At 44.1% G+C, this 19,574-nt stretch overlaps 2 protein-coding genes and 1 long non-coding RNA gene across 6 annotated transcripts in view; 1 reads left to right on the top strand and 2 right to left on the bottom strand.

Moving 5' to 3' along the window:
* The window catches only part of DIS3L (DIS3 like exosome 3'-5' exoribonuclease), a 23,112-nt gene extending 18,334 nt beyond the window's left edge, over positions 1-4,778 (bottom strand). Inside the window, exons 1-2 of one of the 3 annotated variants that reach the window (XM_083475013.1) lie at positions 4,698-4,778; positions 439-592 (exon numbers count right to left, since the gene is read on the bottom strand). In XM_083475013.1, coding sequence (XP_083331139.1) covers positions 439-482 — 44 coding nt within the window. In that variant the 5' untranslated portion in view covers positions 483-592; positions 4,698-4,778. Of the gene's footprint in view, positions 1-438; positions 593-1,060; positions 1,206-4,494; positions 4,628-4,697 lie in introns of those variants that run through there. The other 2 variants (XM_083475011.1, XM_083475012.1) reach the window with 2 other exon arrangements.
* Positions 1-19,574, bottom strand: part of TIGD1 (tigger transposable element derived 1) — a 57,862-nt gene that overhangs the window by 32,668 nt on the left and 5,620 nt on the right. The gene's annotated exons all lie outside the window — the stretch shown is intronic.
* LOC310693322 lies at positions 4,677-18,744 on the top strand. Of its 2 annotated transcripts, XR_014519061.1 has the most exons (5): positions 4,677-4,784; positions 8,858-9,644; positions 10,782-11,026; positions 12,852-16,498; positions 16,556-18,744. It is a non-coding gene; the product is annotated as an uncharacterized lncRNA (long non-coding RNA). The 2 variants fall into 2 exon arrangements; XR_014519062.1 differs by lacking the exon at positions 4,677-4,784 and having other exon boundaries at positions 6,113-11,026; positions 12,852-13,699; positions 18,480-18,744.

Consider the following 19,574-nt stretch of genomic DNA (forward strand, 5'->3'; position numbering starts at 1 on the left):
TGCAACAGGTTGCACAATGCAGAGTTTGTTGGGTGCTGAGTTTCCACCAGTGCAACAGGACCCTCCAATGGATCTCTACCCCGGCACTGACCACAAAGAGCCATTGGATTCACCCATCTCCAACACAGAACCAGGGGAAACAGTGATGCAGGGGAAACAGTGATCCGGGCAGGAATTTCATGCGCTAGCTGCAAATAAGGCTACTCGGGAAGACAGAGAAACATGTGAGAAGCACCTGCCCAGGTCAGGACTTGGCTGAGAGCCAGGAAGGAGAGGAGCCTGCGGTTCCTATAAAAGTGATAGTGCTCCTCTTAAGATGATCTGCCGAGTCTTCCTGGCTTGGGGTAATGCAGAGCAGGACTGAATGCTCAAATATTTATCATTTTATTTTTGGAGGAACTTGAAGCATGCAGGAGGCTTCGTGAAAAATCAAGATACCTGCGCCCTCTCTGATGCTGCACTGCTTGACATGCTGTTTGCATGAAAACAATCCCCCTGAGCTCCAGGAACTCCAGTATCTCCAGATAATCTTGGACAACCTTCCAGTCAGGTACAACATAGTGGGTCAGATCGTCGGACAATAATTTCTCACCTGAAACAGAATTCAAAGTGTTACTGTTTGCTTATTTATTTATGGCCTCTAAGAATTATGGTTCTGGAGGAGACTCTTGAGTGTCCCATGGACTGCAAGAAGATCAAACCTATCCATTCTTAAGGAAAAGACCCTGATGTTGGGAAAGATAGAGGGCACAAGGAGAAGGGGACAACAAAGGACGAGATGGTTGGATAGTGTTATCGAAGCTACCAGCATGAGTTTGACCAAACTGCGGGAGGCAGTGGAAGACAGGAGTGCCTGGCGTGCTCTGGACCAAGGGGTCACGAAGAGTCGGACACGACTAAACGACTAAACAACAACAACAAGACTGTGTTGTGCTTTACAAAGCACGTGTCTCCACACTGAGGCGCGTACAGTCTTGTAGACTATAAGGGAAAACCTATAATGGAGAAGGGTAGAGTATGGTAAACAAGGGAACAACATGCAGTCATATTTCAGTTATACCTGCATACTGTGGGTTACAGCTTTAGTTGCAGTAAGCAAGGTGGAGAGGGGGAAGCTGGTGCCCTTCAGCTGTTGCCCTCCAACTCCCATGAGCCCCAGCCAGGACAGACAAGGGTCACATATTATGGGATTTATAGTTCAAAAGCATCAAGAGGTCGGACAAGGTGGGTTTTCTGAAAGGAGTGGAAAGAAGAGAGGGGAAAATAGTGCTGGCTCACTAATTTTACTCTGTACTACCCTTCGTCCACCTCTTGGCCTCCAGATTTTTGGATTACAATTCCCAGCAGGCTGGTGTGGGTTGTAGTTCAGAACATCTGGACGCCAACAGGTTGGCAAAAGGTGCTCTGTACATACTAAAAATTATATGGTCCCAGAGAGCCTCAAATCCATCCTTCTAATGGACAGATAGTCCTAGATGGCATTAAGTCTTTCTCACTTTATGAATGGTGATTGAGGTCAAAAAGAGGGCACACTGCAGTAACAACCTGGCAACAAGGACAGAAACCTTATTTGAATAGTAAAGGCATATGCTGCTTCAAAGTAAAGGCTACCAATCAATTTACTTTCAGGGGAAAGGGCAAAAGGGTTTATTCTACTTGGTATAAACCATTTGACCTTAAATTCTGATGGAAAATAATGTAAGAGAGATGTTGGATCTTCTGTGCATTGCTACACAGCATTTCTGATTTTCTAACACCCACTTGCTACAACAAAGTTAGCAACGAGCCTCAAAAAATATACAAGAATCCCTAAATTCGTACTGGAAGAGTTGCAAATTACAAGTTTTATTCTTGGAACATCCAGTGATTCATTCCTATGATAAAAATTACAATGGGCAGATAGGTACAGTCTGATTCAATCAATGGATTGTGTTTGTACAGAAACGTAATAAGACAAGATGGAAATACTGTGGGAGAGAAAATCTGTTGATCTGGAGGGAGCTGTGTGCCCAGTACTGGATAGGGATGCATTCCCCCAGAAAGACCAAGTCTGAACTTTGGGCTGGGGTGTCCTCCTGGATCTAGTGCTATCACTAGAGACATAGGTGCTATCTGTTACCAGCAGTGCTTTTTATCACCTTTGCCTGATTTGCCAGCTCCAGTCCTATCTCAAGAAAGCAAACCTTGCCTCATTCATGCCCTGGTTATGTCTAGATTAGACTACTATAATGCACTCTACATGGGCCTGCATTTGAAGATGGTTCAGAAGCTACAACAGGTGTAAAATTCAGCTGCCCAGATGTTTTGAGGGCCAAGCAGCTGGAGCGCCTAATACTCATTCTGTACCAGCTACACTGGGCACTTACGCATTTCTGGGCCCAATTTAAAATGCTGGTGGTTACCCTTTAAAGCTCCAGAAGTTTGGAAGCAGTTATTCAAAGGACTGCCTGCAGTTGTGTGAACCTGCCTGGGACCGAAGTTCACCCACAGGGGCCCCATTTGGAAGCCCTGCCATTAAGCTCAAGCAAATTCCCAGGCACAAAAGACAGAGCCTTTTTTTGTGATGCCCCTCTCCCAGTCTTGGTGGTACGTACAACTGGTTTCCTTTTTAGTGGATGCTAACAGATCTTATGGCTGCTTTTAAATGCTGGACCAGGCCTGGAGTTTTAAAACAATCATTGCTTTGGGTTTTCTCTTTGGTGGTCTGGATTGGGATTTTTATTTTATTTTTTGCTTTTTGTTAATTGCTGCCTTGTTTGATGTTTGTTTTTATGAGGATTCTTTATGCTGTTGTTTAGTAAATGTATTGAGTAAATGTAACCACCTTGGTAATATTTGTGAACTACTTTGCATTGCCTGGAGAAGCAGGATATAAATAAATAAACAAATCCTTCCTCCTGCTTATTTGGGCCCTGCTTCTTTAGCACCAACATGAAATCCAAAACCAATCGCACTGAAAGGCACAGGAGCTGCTTAAGGGTGCTACTACAGTTGATGTGAGGAGTCACAATGGCTCCATGGAACATCCATGGACAAGGGGTCCAGTTTGTCTGTGGAATTCCCAAAGGCATTTAACCGGTCACTACAGAAAGCAGGATGTTGGAGGAGATGGGCCTTCTGACCCAATCCTGCAGGGTGGTTCTTATGTTCTCCTTACTAGGATAGCCAACGTGGTGCCCTCCCGATTCTAGAATCTGCCAACGTAGAAATAGTCAGAGATCCTGGGAGTTGGAGTTCAAAACATCCAGAGGCCACCACATCAGCTACTCCTGTTCTAGTAGTATAATTTTGTGTGTATATGTTGACAATCATGCTCCTCTCCTCCTGTTTTATTCATCCCGGACAACTACCACATCCCCAGTTATGTACTCATGAGTTCTGTTGGAAATGGCACTCTACCGCTTCCTAAAAGAAATGAAATAAAGCACCACAGACGCTTTCCTCCCACCCTAGTGAATGCCCAAAGAGGGATAACTAAGCCACGTGCATGGAGCTGAAATATACGAATTCAGGAAGATTATACCAAGTCAGATATCTGGTCAATCTAGCTCATTATGGCCCACATATAGCCTTTCCCAAAGCTACTTGAGGATGTCAGGCCCTCAACCAGGGAGCTCTGGCCATTCATGTATGTGCATGTAGAATAAGCAATTGTGTGTGTCTTACACAGAAGCACCCCCCCACTCCTTTTCCCATTCACATGTACTAAAGTTAAACCCTTCCATAATAACAATAATAACAATAACAATATTTTTATATAATACCCTGCCTATCTGGCTGGGTTGCCAGTTGGGCGGCTTCCAACACATATAAAAACGTAATAAACCGCCAAACACTTTCCTGCTCTTTTGAATAGGGAGCAAGGAAAACACTTTGCATATGCCCAGTGACCTCTTTTCCTGCATTAGCCAGTTTGGTGTAGTTTAGGAGGACAGGGTTCAAATTCCTGCTCAGCCATGAAACTCACTGCTTGATCTTGGGTCTCTCAGCAAAAACCTGCCTCACAGGCAAAATAAAAAATTCCTTCCAGTAGCACCTTAAAGACCAACTAAGTTAGTTCTTGGTATGAGCTTTCGTGTGCATGCACACTTCTTCAGATACACTTCTTCAGATGTATCTGAAGAAGTGTGCATGCACACGAAAGCTCATACCAAGAACTAACTTAGTTGGTCTTTAAGGTGCTACTGGAAGGAATTTTTTATTTTGACTATGGCAGACCAACACGGCTACCTATCTGTAACTGTTTCACAGGGTTGCTGTTAGGACAAAATGGGGAGGGAGAGACTTATGCAGAGCTCCTTGGAGGAAAAGTGAAGTATAAATGTAATAAATAATAATTTAAAAATACCAAATCAGGCATGAGCCTTGGATAGACATTTCCCCTCCCTGCCCCACCCAAACATGACACCATGCCCCGCCTCAATGGCCAAGCCCCACCTCCTTTCAGCTTACAGACCGGTGCCCCGCCCACCCTCCTTCGCCCCGCCCACCTACCGCGGGGACAGTCCGCCCGGCAGAGGGCGCTGCCGCAAGGCACGTCGGGCCTCAGGTAATGCTCGCGCACCACCCGCACGGAGCGGCCCAGTAGGCCCCGCAGCTGGAGCACCTTCTCCGTCCGCTGCATCTGGAGAGGGAGGGAGGGGCGCGCGGGAGAGAGAGAGGGCCTGCGGGAGCGGGCTCGAGCGGGAAAGCCACACCTCCAAACGACCGCCCTGCGCCGTCCCACCGCCCTGATTCGTCGCCGCCGCCGCCCGTCCTGAGAGGAACGTGGAGGCGGGCTAGGGGCAAACGGGGAGGCCGGAAAGAAGAGGCGGGGCTACCTCTGAGAGAAACAGGGAGGCGGGGCCGCGGCGCGAGATCAGAAAGGGGCGGGGCCGCCTTAAAATGGCGGGCATGTTTTCCTGAGGGGAGAAATTCCCTGAGGGGATGAGGCCGTTTGCGTCTATTCGCTTTCCACCCTCACGGTTACAGCCTTGGGCAGTTTAGTAAACCCCATCGTCAGAATAGAATAATAATAATAATAGTAATATATTTATACCCCAGCCACTCTGGGCTGCTCCCAGTAGAAGAATTAAAAAATGTGATAAAATATCAAACTTTAAAAACTTCCCTAAACAGGGCTGCCTGTTAATGGGCATGGTTAATTTCGCCCCATTCCTCCTCATGGTGAGAATAATTAAGTTACATCACATTACATTTCTACCGAGCCTTTTCTGTAAGGGACTGAAAGGGACCTACTCAGTTCTCCCGTCACTTAAATTTCAACAACAACCCTGTGCGGCGGGTTAGGCTGGTATTTTGCCAGCATTTCCCTGCAAAAATCAAGGCCTCCGAGGTGGCAGGCAATGATAATAAAGTAAGCTATTGAGAGAAAAAAAGAGGTGGTGGGGAAAACGGAACTAAAAATTAACGTATAAATCAATACATTCATTCATAAATTTATAAATCCAAGGCAGTGCACAAAACCAAAGCGACTAAAAGCCAGAGGCAGCAGTTCTGGTCTATTTAAATAAAGAAGAAATTCATTAACAGGCAATCTCTTTATTAGGAGCGTCTGAAAATAAGTTTTCCAAGTTCATTGGATCCTTTTAGGCAAACAGAGTTCAAAAGGGAATGAATTGAAGACTGTGATTTGGTCCCCTGGCAGAGGTGGTTTTAGGAGTGATCTTGTCCCAACCCATCAGGATTAACTTGAGAACTGGATCTGTTGTTGAAAAATGGAAACAGGAGACTGACATTGCAGCTAGCTGTCCGGCTCAGAGGAGACTGGAATAGACAAAATGCTGTCATTTTTTACTTGATTAGTATCTTGATTTTGGGTGGCATGCCAGAGCCGTTATCAATTATTAAATAAAGAAGAGAAATAAATTGACAGAGATATACACAACACCGCTTTCCTACATAAATACAGCTGTAATGTATCATCTTTTGACATTTTAATGACAACTCTGTTGCACTTTATGTCATCCACGTATTACAGAAGTTCCCCTCCCAACCTCTCTCCATCAGGCAAGACTAATGCCTTTCATCACATACGGAAAATTAAAATAACCAAATGCAGCTAGTCTCCAGAAACATGTTGCCAACAGCAAAAGGAACTGCTCTGGTTGGTTTCAGGGTTGAAACGAAGATGTTAAGAATTGTGCAATGCAATCCCATGAATGTTCACTCAGGAGTAAGCCCCACTGGGTTTAGTGAGGCTTGCTCCAAGTTAAGTGTTTTAGAATTTCAGCCAAAGATTCACAAAACCCCAATTCTGGAAATCCAAGAACCCTTTGCTCTGAAGATAATTTAGCAGAATGTCCTGGTGCCTGTCTGCAAGTCATCAGGATGCATTTTCCATTTTTGTCACTAGGAGTCACTGTTTCACTAATACAGTAAAGATAAGCTATATGATGGGGAGTTTCCTTTGCCCAGATGCAACAGACACAAATCCACTCAAGTCCGTGATAACAACATAAGCAGATTGTCTTCAAAATAAACAAGAAATTAAGTGTTTCCCTACAAAACAACAACGTAAACAAATCCCTCAATTTATTGGAAGGATTCAAGTAGTGGAACATGAAATTACAAGACCAGCTTATGAACATTACTGGTTGTATAGAAATATCTTGCTTGCCATAGCTCTTTGTTTTTGCTGCCATGTGTTTAAGAGTCAACTTTACACTTTATCTCTGGATTAAATTGTTTTACTGTCAAACCAAGCTGCATATTACTTTTATTTTAATTGCAGCCTGACCCTGACACATACTTAAGCCCTTGAAAATCAATGGTCTTGGGCATAGCTAAGTCTGCATAGAATTGCAACCTTAAACTCCAGTTCTATGCACATGTGCTAGAGGATAAACCCCATTGCATTAAATAGGACCTACTTCCGAGTAAACTGTCTGGAACTGAGCTGCTGAATTTTTTTAATTTTAGTTTCCCAAACTGCCATTAAGATCAGGAAGTTTGATAGATGGTTTAATATTACTTTCTTCTATTACCTACAGCAAATCAGAATGTTGAAGGCACTGCATGGATGGAGCTTTTATTTTTATTGGATTAAAAAAAAAATCTCTTTCTCCTAAGTAGTCCAGGGTAGTTTACGTGGGTCTAAGCCCCTCATTTATTCCACACAACAACCTTGTTTGGTAGATTTGGCTCAGAGAAGGTGCTTGGTCCAAGATTGCCCTGTGAGCATGGGGCTGAGCAGGAATTGGAACCAGAATCTTTCCCGTTCTAGTCTGGCCTTCAAACTACTATGTCCTACTGGCCCTCACAGCCTTTTTACCTCAGTTGTTCCAAACACAGCAGCCAACAACTCGGGTGGATGGACTGGCTATAATATGGGAAATGAAGCCAGATAGTGTGCCTTAACTCATGTATCTCCCCACAAGGGCCTTTACCTTTTTCCAGGCAATGCCTGACTATTCATGTAAACCACTTCAGAATCAGGTCCACCTTAGTTAGGAGGAGAAAGTGCTGGTTGATTATCACACCTGCCGCCCCCCGGCACCTTTCTCTCTTGAATTTTAATGCACATCCTTTAGCCGCTAAGAAAAACTCTTCTTATCTCATTTGTACCGCAAATGACAACTGGAAAGAGTTCAATGGAGGTCGATTGCCTCCTCATTTAATTTCTCATGATCGGTGGCTAAAAAGGAATCCATCAATTTCACCTCAACATCACAGCTCAAGAATGTGAGGGCAAGGGAGCATTCTTCCATTTGTAGGTGGACTTTTATATACACAGCAAAGCAACCAAACCTATTTCGGAAATAGCCATGGCCCAGCCTGTCAGGAATGGGGGTGCGGACCTTTAAATTTTGGAACTTCTCCATTGTACTGTTGGTCAAATATGGGCCTATCTGAACTAGACGTGAAACCCAGATTCTCCCTCTTCTGCTGATGTTTTGGTAACGAGCACAATGAAACACTCCTCAGATTTCAGTACAAGGCTACCTTCTCCTTCCAAGTTACAGCCTTTTTTAAATGCTGTCCTTAATACCTTAGAAGCTATAACTTGCTTTTATGGGAAACCATAGTGAAATGAGCATTATAAACTACAGGAGCAAATAAAATAAAATCTGAATGGCAGGTGATATTCATGCCTCTTTATCTAAGACTATAGAAACAGAAAAAAATATTTCATGGACCCTAGAAAAAAAGAGAGAAAGCAATGAGCAAGCTTTTAAAATAAAATAATTTATAACAGCTATAACACATAAATCACTCTTGGTTGGCATGGAATAGTTGTTAAATGGTGGTGGCTTGATGTAAAATGGAGAGTGAATGGGGAATTGCATTTGTGTGAGTCCTTATTTTTTAAAAATGCAACACCTGAAGGCTCTTGGCTGACAAAACATGTAGCTATGGGTAGGGGTGGGGACAACTCCCATGCACTGTTGGTTATGTGTGTGAACTGCTGCTTTTTCCATGGTGTAGTTAATGCACTGAGCTTCAGCACCCTGGATAGTTCATTATCCCTCTGCTAATGCTGGCTGCTGTTTTTCCTTTGCCTCACCTATCTCCAAGTTGTATCTAGTGTTAGTCATACTCAGAGTAGACCCATTGAAATTAAAGACCATTACTTACTTTCGTCCATTATCTTTAATGGGTGTACTTTAAGCAGAGACGGTTTGCTAGAACCTTATATCTATCTCACCTCTTTTCTAAGCCCATTCTAAACCATCTCCCAATTCCTTTCAAAACCCGCTTCTTGGATAAATAGTAAGTTATGCAAAACAAATGCGTGTCAATATGACTAATTCTACATGTGCATCTCATTTGCAGAATTTGGATTTTCGTGGTGAATATTTTTTTTATTTTTGCACAGTACATACGGCCTCCATCTGTTCTTTGTGTTTTCTTCCAGAGAGGCATAAAAACATAGTTTATGCTGACAAACCTCTAAGTATGCCGGTGAAAACTATGATGCAGTCACCCATCACGAGGATGAAGCTTACAGAAGCAAGTTGATAGATTTATTTGCTGATCACTCAAGAAAAGGAAGGAATGAACTGTGTCATCCTGCTTGCATTTTTACAGAAGGCGTTTGCTCATGCAGAAAGACGATCGGCATTACACCAAGGTGCTATGAGTTGTTGTTTTTTTGTTTTTTTGCAGACTCCTGGTTGAACTGGCAAAGGCACATGAAGGTCAAATGACTTGCCGGAGGTTATTCATTGATCTGAGTGTTTTTGGCAGGATGGCAGCCAAATCTTCATGCTCATCCTGGTGCATTGCCCATCAGCTGTCAGTGCAGGATTCTGTTGTCTTCAGTCTGTATTTCATTTGTAAAACAAAATGGGCTTCACACCATTTGGTAATAATTTAATAGATTGCACATTAAAAATCCAGAGGGCATGTGTATGATTGCTTTACAGCACATCAGCAAAATGCCACTATCATGCACAGGAAATGCAGTGTTTGGAGTAAAGCTGAGATTCAACACATTCATTCAAGCATCAATCTCAAGCAGAGGCAAGGCAGAACAAGCAGAGGCAAGGCAGTAGTACCCTGGACAGCTCCACGCAGGGCTCAAGCACTGCTCAGATGTTGCTTCAGCACCAGTTATTTAGATTGCAGCTCCCTCTCAGTAGCTAGCTCTGCCTTTACTTCAAGGGGCCTAGATTTCTCTGGCAACCTTTGAATCTGACAAGGTGAGTGAGACTCTGGGACTCATGTGATGGAGCCCTTTGAGTCAGATGTGGGTCAGAGGGGAACTGGGTACACAGATTCTATTTGCAGAAGTGCTTTCAGTAGGTTAGGGGCTTCTGGTACTGATCCAGAGGGCAATTCCCTCTCCCACTCTGAATCCCAAGCTCATTTCCCAAAGAAGGTAAATCTGACCCCGAGGTCATGACATTTCATCCTCTTGAAAAGCTGTTTCTTCTTTCACTTTCATCTTCTTTGGTGATCACTCACAGCCAAATAAGATTCCATAAACTTCTATAAACATGGTTTTAACAGTGGGTTCATAAGTGACTGTGGAGGCCAATTCTGGATCCACGCGTCCTTCCACAGTGGGGACATAGGTTTCTGGATGGCAGTTGATCATGGTGAAGGTTTGCCAAGCGTGCCTTCCTCTTATTGCATTTCTCCCTTTCATCCTGAGTTTGAGCATCTTCAAAGCCCATGACACCTTCCATAAATATGTTGAAACAGAGGTAAGAGCATCCTTCCTTTTATTACAGTTTAATTATGCTGAGTAAAAACATTGTTTGTGATCATACCCTGTCAGTGGCCAACAACTAACTGAAAGAGTGGTATTTATACTGGAGTAATGATATCAAGATGAAACAATTAAATCAGGAGTGATTTAATTCTGAACAAAACATAAATTATTTTAAACAAAGAAACAGAAGTGTGAAATCCTCAGCTCTCTGTACATCCTGCTGTACAAGTCCTGTTGAAATAAATGGGAGCTGTGCAAGAGTCCTGCTTCCCAAATATATTTTGCTTGCCCTTTTCACTCTGTGGCTTATCTTCCAAGGATTTTAAGAACATTCCTCCATCTTTGGTTTCCCTTCATCCTATTGAGTTGTCTTTTTCTCCTCCCCACTCACCCTGTTCTCCACTGCGTGGCTCCCCATGTGTCAGATAATTAAAAAAATGGAAATTGCAAAACACAAGGCTGGAGAAGGTAGCAGAAATCCATACTGGTTGAGGCCCTCTTGAATATTAAAATGACTTTACTTTTGAGAGCATAGCAAATTCCAGCCTTGACAATTTCATTTTGGAAACTGTTTATGCTCACAAAAGTCCATAACAACAACATTTCCATTATGTTCTTGCAGGATTTTCTTGTGGTCTTTACTTTTGTGAGTCAGCTTTTATTATTGTTCAGCACTGATGTCGGGCAATGCAAATGCAAAACAGGAAGAGCTTTGCGGTAAAGATATTGCTGTTTTCTCAAAGTACAAAGGTGTCTGTCGGCCTGCAGCCCTGATGTTTTCTCCTCCCGACCTGCCTCAATAATGCAAACTAGCAGCAGTGGAATTTATTCTCCTGAGACTGTAATCTTCATTTACCTGCTACCAAGGTACTCTACCTGACTATATTTAGATTTCTTTTGAATGTTATCTCAAGAGTCTAGAGCAGATTATAGTATATCATCATCTCTTTTTATCTTCACAAAGGCTATGGGAGGGAGAGGTAGTGGTTTGCCAAAATCCATGCAAATCAGCTGCATCTCCCATGTCCAGACTAGCCAGGGCACCACAATGTCTCTGCAGGGCAATTAGTGAATTCCCATCTCTGGTTTCTGTCCCTCTCTTTGGACTTTCTCTGTAGAAGCTGGGTGCATTCAAACAATCTCCCCCTCCATTGATCTTGCATTAGGAACAGCTATTTTCATTTAAACAGCTGCGGGGAGTCTGGAACACTGACCTAAAAGGAAGTCAAATTTATTTGAGGCTGATTTTATTCTCATGCTTTATTGTCCCATTGAACATTAAGTGATACATGCAGGCATGCATGCACGCACACACACATTCTGCCATTGGGATACGTAATGCAAATGAATCATATAAACAATTTTTCATACATAGAATAATTTATCATTTCCCCAAGATCTAGGTTTTCAAATAATTTAGGCTGGTTGGAAGGAAATAAGGTAGGCAAAATTATACCACAGGGTCTGAAAACAAGGAGAATGCCGAAAAGGAGAGGGCTTTTTCTGTGGCAGCTCCTAAACTGCTGAACCTCCACTCCACAAAGATGCATCTAGCACTTCTGTTACCCACTTTCCGCTGTGTGCTTTCTAATCTGACCTTTGACAGTCAAGGTATTATTGGGCGACCCACCTCTTCTGTTTTCCTTAGCTTTTAAAGGTAAAGGGACTCCTGACCATTAGGTCCAGGCGTGACCAACTCTGGGGTTGCGGCGCTCATCTCACTTTATTGGCCGAGGGAGCCGGCGTACAGCTTCTGGGTCATGGGGCCAGCATGACTAAGCCGCTTCTGGCGAACTGTGCTGCATTTGTTTTGAATTGCTTTACTTGTTCTTAATTTTACGATTATGAAACCCATAATAAATAATATAAATAATCTAATAAATAAATATGAGACCACCAACAGGAAGGTGCTTTACACTGAAACAGACCATTGTCCCTCTAATTCAGTGTATTGTCTACACTGTCAGGGGCTGTCTAGGGTTTTAGGCAGGGTACTTTCCTTCCTGGAGATGCCTGGGATTGTACCTGGAACCCCCTGCATGCACAGTGAATACTCTGTTACCACTGAGCCACAGCATTTCCCCTTAAGCTGCAGCCCTTCCACCAAGCCTCTAGGGCAGGCATGGTGAAACTTGGCCCTCCAGCTGTTTTGGGACTACAACTCCCATCATCCCTAGCTAACAGGACCAGTGATCAGGGATGATGGGAATTGTACTCCAAAACAGCTGGAGGGCCAAGTTTCGCCATGCCTGCGGTTCGAAACCCTGTGAGGAGATGAGCTCCCATTGCTTTGTCCCAGCTCCTGCCAACGTAGCAGTTCGAAAGCATGCCAGTGCAAGTAGATAAATAGGTACCACTGTGGAGGGAAGGTAAACGGCATTTCCATGTGCTCTGGCTTCCATCACGACGTTCCGTTGTGCCAGAAGTGGTTTAGTTATGCTGGCCACATGACGCAGAAGGCTGTCTGCAGACAAACGCCGGCTGAAAGCAAGATGAGCGCCACAACCCCATAGTTGCCTTTGGCTGGACTTAACCGTCCAGGGGTCCTTTACCTTTACACTTCCAGATCACCTGAAATCCCCTTCACCTCCCTTGTTGTAAACTCCGTGATAATTTTGCATACAGTTAGAACAATCTCCCCACCCCCTCCCCCCATGTAGATCTTTTTTTCCAGTGGCATCTTCTTTTACAGAGGAAAAGCACCACACTGGAATCCATTGCACTTCATAATGAAGACAGATGGTTTACCTGGCAGCTCCTCTTCGTGCCTTCTGTCTCAGGGCAAGCAGATTGAAAGGGAGGAGGGGCAGAACCAGGGGGTCACATGGAACCCACAGTCGGACCGAAGATCCACAGAGGATGGCGCCCTGGAGGAGCAAAAAGAAAATAAAGAGAAGAAAAAAGAACTTACCAAAAATAAAGGTAACCATGAACCATTGTTCTGACACAGGCAGCCTCAGACTATTCTCACATGCTTCTTCTTTTCAAGCAACCTGTCTGCTTTCAAGAGCAGGCAATCTGCTCTTCTCTCTGTGTGTAGGAGGAGGAAGCATGCTTCGAAACCATCTAAATGCAGCTGCTTCTTATATAAAACTCAAAACATGCAGTTTAAAGACTTTGACAAAAGTGACAACGTAAGTGGAACAGCAGCTGTTCCCGAGAGAGGGGGAAGTGAACCCCAAAATGTCCCAGTTGACCAACTGCCAGGGGACCCTTGTTCCTTTAGCTGCCACAAAAAATGTGAAATTCTCCTGCCTTTTCCTCCATTTCCCACTTAGTTTGCATTTGCTGGGCCCTGGGGTCATATGGAAACCTACGCCTGGAAGGTGGAGCTGGAGACAGATGCAGAGCAAAGTTTCAAGAAGGTGGAGACCCTCTGAAGCAGAATCAGTTCTGCTCAGTTGATTAGGCATTAGCATCAGGCCTGGCCCATCCTCCAATTGCACCCCACTGAATTCCCCTCTGTGCCTGAAGAGGACCCTGAAGCCTGACCAGTTCTGCAAGTTTCCAAGCTCCAGGAATGAATCTTCATGCTAGACAGTGAGTAAAACGACTGTTATTTTCAGGGCATGACTTGAACATCTTCAACTGTCATGGCTTTGCTCAGGGAGTCTGTCAGAGTCTTAATCTGAGACAGGCTGGTTTTTCTCAAGAAGTCAAAGTGGAAACACACAGATATCCCTCTTCACAAAAAGCATAAAGTGCACCTCCAGAAAGAAAGAGTCACACCTCTGTCCTGCGCATGGGCCTCCACCATAGGCATCAAGTTGGTCACTGTGCGAAGAGGGTGCTGGACTAGATAGGTATTTAGCAGAACTCTTCTTAGAACACCTTTGCATAAGATTTGCTTACAGTATGCTGATTTATAAGAGTAGATAGGGAACAAGACTGTGACCATCTCTCAGCTAGATTGGTAAAGAAAAAGGGTTTTATATGTGTTGTATGTGCGATATAACACTTTTGACAACAGATGGCGCTGTGGAGCCCCATCTTTCCCTACTGGATTTCCCTATATGAGTTCGCAACGTGTAACTGAATCACTCCTTTGACGTCTCTAGATCCAGCCCTGGTGGTCTGTGTGCCTGCTTAGTCTGCTATCAGCTGCTAATTAAATGGGAAACTCCTGCTCTCCCTTCTTAGGGCTTTTTAAATCTTTAAACTGGGCAGCCTTCAAATTTCTTTTTCTTCAAAATAGTATTACGTAGTAGGACCAGGAGGCGGGGGGCAGCTGCTACCTTTCTGCATATCACCGAATCTGTTATTCAGGTTGAGAACTTCCAAGATGCTGAAGCAGGTGTATTCCTAATCCTTTGCTCTGGATAACAACCTTCCCACGGGGACTTTCTTCAAGGGCACCTCTCTCTTAGACCTCAGCAGCTGGCCTGCTTTGATTCTCCTCTATACTTTCAACAATCACTCTTCACAGCCACCGTTCTCTGTTACCTGTTCGGAGTGCTTCAGAGGGAAGAAAGTCTCACTTGTGCTCACACTCAACAAGAGAGCATGAACAGGTAGGTAGCATGAGAACATAAGATGAGCCTGCTGGATCAGGCCAATGGCCCATCTAGTCCAGCATCCTGTTTTCACAGTGGCCAACCAGATGCCTGTGGGAATTACTAATAGCTTCCTCTTACATTTCCCCCGTGGTGGCTTGTACCTGCGCAACTGGCAGGGTGGAAAGCGGAGACGGGTGGGTAGTCAAAGCCAGAGCCAGTAATGGGCGGAGCCACCGCCTGGCTGCTTGTAAGAAGGCAGGCAGGTGGGGACTAACTGGGAGCTTTTTGAGATGGGTGGGGCAATGCCCAGTTCACCCTAATGAACAAGTCTCCACTGCTGTTTCCTATGCTCATTCATGTGCATAGGTCCTGACTCTGCACCTTTGGTCTGAAATGTACAGATGAAGACCTTGTTTTTTTGCTTGAGCAAAAACTCTGCGTAAAATCAGCCACAGTGTGTTTGAAAGGGGGACTGCGTTTTATTTTGTTTCCTTTGGTCTCAGCGCCTAAATCTAATATATGTTATTTGATTTGGATCCTTTGGATTAGTAAAAGGGGATTGGCTATAAAGGGGGCCAGCATCATTATTCAGTGTTATTAATGATGTTGTCAACCGTTAGATTTCCCCAAACTAGAAAACTCATAAATTTTACTTATGGGGGGAGTGGGTGGAATCTCAGAATGATCTAACAAATATATAAATTCTTTAAAGTATTTAATATGTGTTAAGAGGACAGCATGATAAATTCAATATTGAAAACCAATATCAGGTTTACAATTATTTGCCATTTATCATCCCTGATTGCACAGACAGTATCTTATTGAAAAGAATAAAGTGATTCATAAAGAGAGTTCTATTACAGAAGAAAGGAACCAAAAAGAGAGAGGGGAGGAACAGTCAAAAATATCTTGTTTTCCTCTCCTACCATTATTGTCAGCTGCTATTTGCTCTTTTGAGAAAGGAACCGTGTGAGCTTAATCGCCTGCACTTTGATATTAGAGATACGATAAATTTATAAAGGGAGGAACCATCTCATTTTCTGAACAGCATTCTGACAGCACATTTTTCTTTAAATATCTGATTTTCTACTTACGGAGGAAAACAGACAGCTCTGTTCCATCTTTGTCTTTACAAGCTTGAGTTCTTTGAAGTTTAGTACATTTGTGGGGGGCCTTGTTTCCCTTCCCTGCCTGCCCCATGAGTTTGTCATTCTGTTACTGGTGGAATACGTGGAAGAAACCAAACTCCAGCAGTTAAATTGCACATGATAAGACAGGAGAGGGTACCATTGGGGGAGGGCAGGGCACCCCATCCTTGTGTTCCAGAGACCACATCTGATAATTTCTGAAGTACAGCTATTGCCTACTGTCTCACTGGTCTACACTTTGGATGAATGCTAACAATGGCATTGGCCTATGCACCAGGCATGTATGCCAAAGGTGCAAACCCCTTCCCTTCATATATTAAGATTTGCAGAGGGGGCTTTGTGTATGTAATGGTGCCCAGGAGAGGACTTTCTCTGTGGCACCCCTTAAATTGTCAAACTTCCTCCTCACAGTGCTGCGTCTAGCAGCTTTAAACACATTGTTTGTTATGTGTTGGGGTGCCAGAGTTTTGTGGGTGCAAGGCACCCATAATCCTTAGAATTCATAAAAGTCAGAATTAACCAAGGTTTGATTAAACGGCGCCAAGCACAGAAATTCCTGGGTTTAGCTTCTGCTAACGAGCCAGACTAGCCTGGCAGGAACAGCTGAGTGCAAGCCATTCAGAGACAAAGACCAGTGATGCCCATCAAGGAAAACCCCAAGAGTGAGTGAAGACTGCCAGACCAGGAGGGGAGGGGCCCCTCCTCCAGCTGTGTGTTGCTTGGTATTTCAGACAAACAGGAAAAAGTGTCAGTTTTGCAAGTGGTTTGGGAAGCAGAGAAGTGGAGGGCAGAACATGATGTAGGCTGGTTGTGACTGGCTAGAACAAAAGAGCCACAGAGCATGGCTTTTTGCTGTTCTTTGAATCCAGTGCTATGCTTACAGGGGAGGGCAAACCCCCTTGAAATGTGTATGTTCTGAACTCTCCCCATCAGGTTCAGGTTACCTATCTGTGTAAATAAACCATGTATCCTAAAGATACCAGTGTTTTTGCTGTGCCTTATTCCCAAAAGGAAACACAGGCCCTGGGTAAGCACCCTGAACCCCTGAAGTCTCTTGCACCACCCTTTGGAGATTGGGGTGGCGTATAACAATATGCTGAACAGCGAAAGGGGCACAACATGGCTCCTTCTCTTGGCCAGAGAAGGAGCAGCTGCAAAGAGCTTAATTCTTCCTATCCCACCTGCCTGAATGACCACTCAATTACCTCTGGCTGTTGCCCTGGGACTGCAGAAACAATACACAAATAAATAATGCACCCTGCCATAGTCCCTATTCAAAGGTAGTGGGCTGTTAGGAAGGTCCCCCTGTGAGAGCAGGACTCAATTCTGTATTCCAGGTGAGAGCAGGCTACAATTTGGGGCATGATTTATTGGTCCTGAAAGAAGTGATTCTGCGCAGGTGAGATCTGGGCTCACAAGCAGGATGTGTTTGGGGACAGTGAATAATTGCGTGTAATTTTTTTTGCTGCAGTTAATATGTTTTGCTCTTTGGCAGTTTAAATTAGGGTTATCAGCTCTAACACTCCTGGTACTGCAGGCCTTTAAATAGGAAATTGATTTGAAACCTTTTGAAACCTTTTCTGTCTTAATTCTGCTATTAGCAAGCGTTCTATCATTTGTTGGTTAGTGCATGTCTCTATGGCAGTGTGGATGGAGGTGTCCCAGTTGTCAGCGTAAGTGGTAGGGTATGTTACAGTGATGGGAGGATGATGTTCTGTATAGATACTTAAGAACTGTCCCTCCTCTCATCTAAGGGAACCTCAGTTGCCCTGTCAATGGACCACTGAAATTGCTGGTGCTAAATGACAGGTCAGTGAAAGGGAAATGTAGCTTCCAGGACTTGTTCCTGAATCGGGACCAACCTGGTCTACATAATTAAGATATGGTACAGTGAGACTGGCAGGTAGGCTCGTCCCTAGACATTTTGCTGACGGAGGTGAACAACAGGATGGCATCCACTTCCACATTCCACTTAAAGAAGTAGACTGGATTGGGAACTGAAGATTGCTTCAATGTGTGCCTCTAGCACACCTGAGAACAGCAAATTCTTTTAGGAGATGCAAGGCAAGTTGTGTGGCACATGCAGTTCTGTCCCCCAGTAGTTGGGAACACCTAGAGACTCAGGAGGAACAACCAGAAGACTGCCACCGTCTTCAGCATCTGCCACCTGAGGCAGTCCCTTCACTCTGTCTAATGGTAGGGCCAGGCCTGCAAGAAGGGTTGGCCTGTCTCAGTCATAGTTTTTCAGTGTCCTGTCAGCACAGCATCAGCATAGGTAGGGAGTCAAGGAAGCAGAGTTTCTGTCTTTTATCTGAGCTCCATCTTCTACAGGTTCAGCATGGATCCAATTTTAAGAGACCGTGTTGTACCTCCTACCCTGCTTCCTAACAGACTTCCCTGCCTAAGCAGGTGGAGGAGGTCTTGAAGATCTTCAAGCCTTCAGTGTTGGGCAATTAAAACATCAGTGGTAGAGCATTTCATGCTACCTGTATGGTGGACCACGTGCTTGACATGCTGGCACATGTGTGGGTGAAAATTCCCTTACCAGGAAGAGCTAGACTTAAGCTTATACAGGCTTCTCTGCAGCCATAGGGGATCAATTAACCACTAGAGGGTGGAAGTGTCATCAATATATTGATAACACCCATCTCTATTTCTCTTTTCTAACTTAACCAGGTAAGGAAGCTGACACTCTGAACAGGTGTTTGTGATCAGTAGTGGACTGGGTGAGGAGGCTAGCAAACCAAAGCGAATTCCGGACAATATGGCGCCCTCGCTGGTTGGCAGCTCAGTTGATCCTGGAGTTAATGTCTGGCAGCATTTGAAATCGAGTTTGTATTAATTGGTGTACTTTGGTAGTATGATATGTATACTGATACGTTGCAACCTGTCCTGTGACCATGTGGTGAAGGGTGGGAAATAAATCAATAAATAAATGAAATTACCACTGCAATCAAATTCCCTCCCTCCACAAGCTAGGACTTCCCTCTGACGGTCCCAAAGTAGTAAAATAAGAAGCTGCATTTTACTAAGCCAAACAGTGGTCCATGTAGCTCAGTGTTGTTGAAGCCCAGGATGTTTTGAACTCCTATCAGCCCCAGCCAGAATTTTGAAGGGTCAGGGATGACCTGAGTTGCAGTTCAACACATCTGAAGGGCAACAGGTGGGCGAATGCTGCTGTGCATTGACTGGCAGCACCTCTCCAGAGTCTTTCTGTGTCCTACTCGGGGATGCTGAGGATTGAACCTGGGACCTGCTGCATGAATAAGCTGATGTCCTGATCATGGAGCTGGATGAATCATGGCTCTCCTAAGATGTGTAGCTAAGATGTGTAGTCAGTGTGTAGCTGACTCTTTGATATGCCTTTTAATGAGTGCCATTGTGTGTTTGTTTGATCCCCTGCTTCTTTATTTTTAATGGGTCTTTTATGGTATGGTGGGGTTTTAAAAAATGGTTTCAAGAGTTTTTATTATTTGGAACTGATTTTGTTTGCCAAAATCATTGGATCTCTTTCTTAGTGGAAAGGCATAATATAAACACTTAAATAATTAAAAACAAACAAACAGCATCCTCCCTGCCTTGGTGGTGGTCATCTTCTTCTAGGGCAGGATGTAAGTAACTTAAGACGGAAATACACAAATCACGAGTTTGTTGTTGCTGTAGGTCTTCATTTGTTTTTAATATTCTTAAGCAAATAATAAAAAAGCAATTAAGTTTATTCTTATTTATTCAATAAAGCCATTGCTAAATTTCAATCAATATGCAATGGCG

The sequence above is a fragment of the Podarcis liolepis genome (genome assembly GCF_965112155.1).
Source record: "Podarcis liolepis genome assembly, chromosome: 14".
Classification (NCBI taxonomy): domain Eukaryota; kingdom Metazoa; phylum Chordata; class Lepidosauria; order Squamata; family Lacertidae; genus Podarcis; species Podarcis liolepis.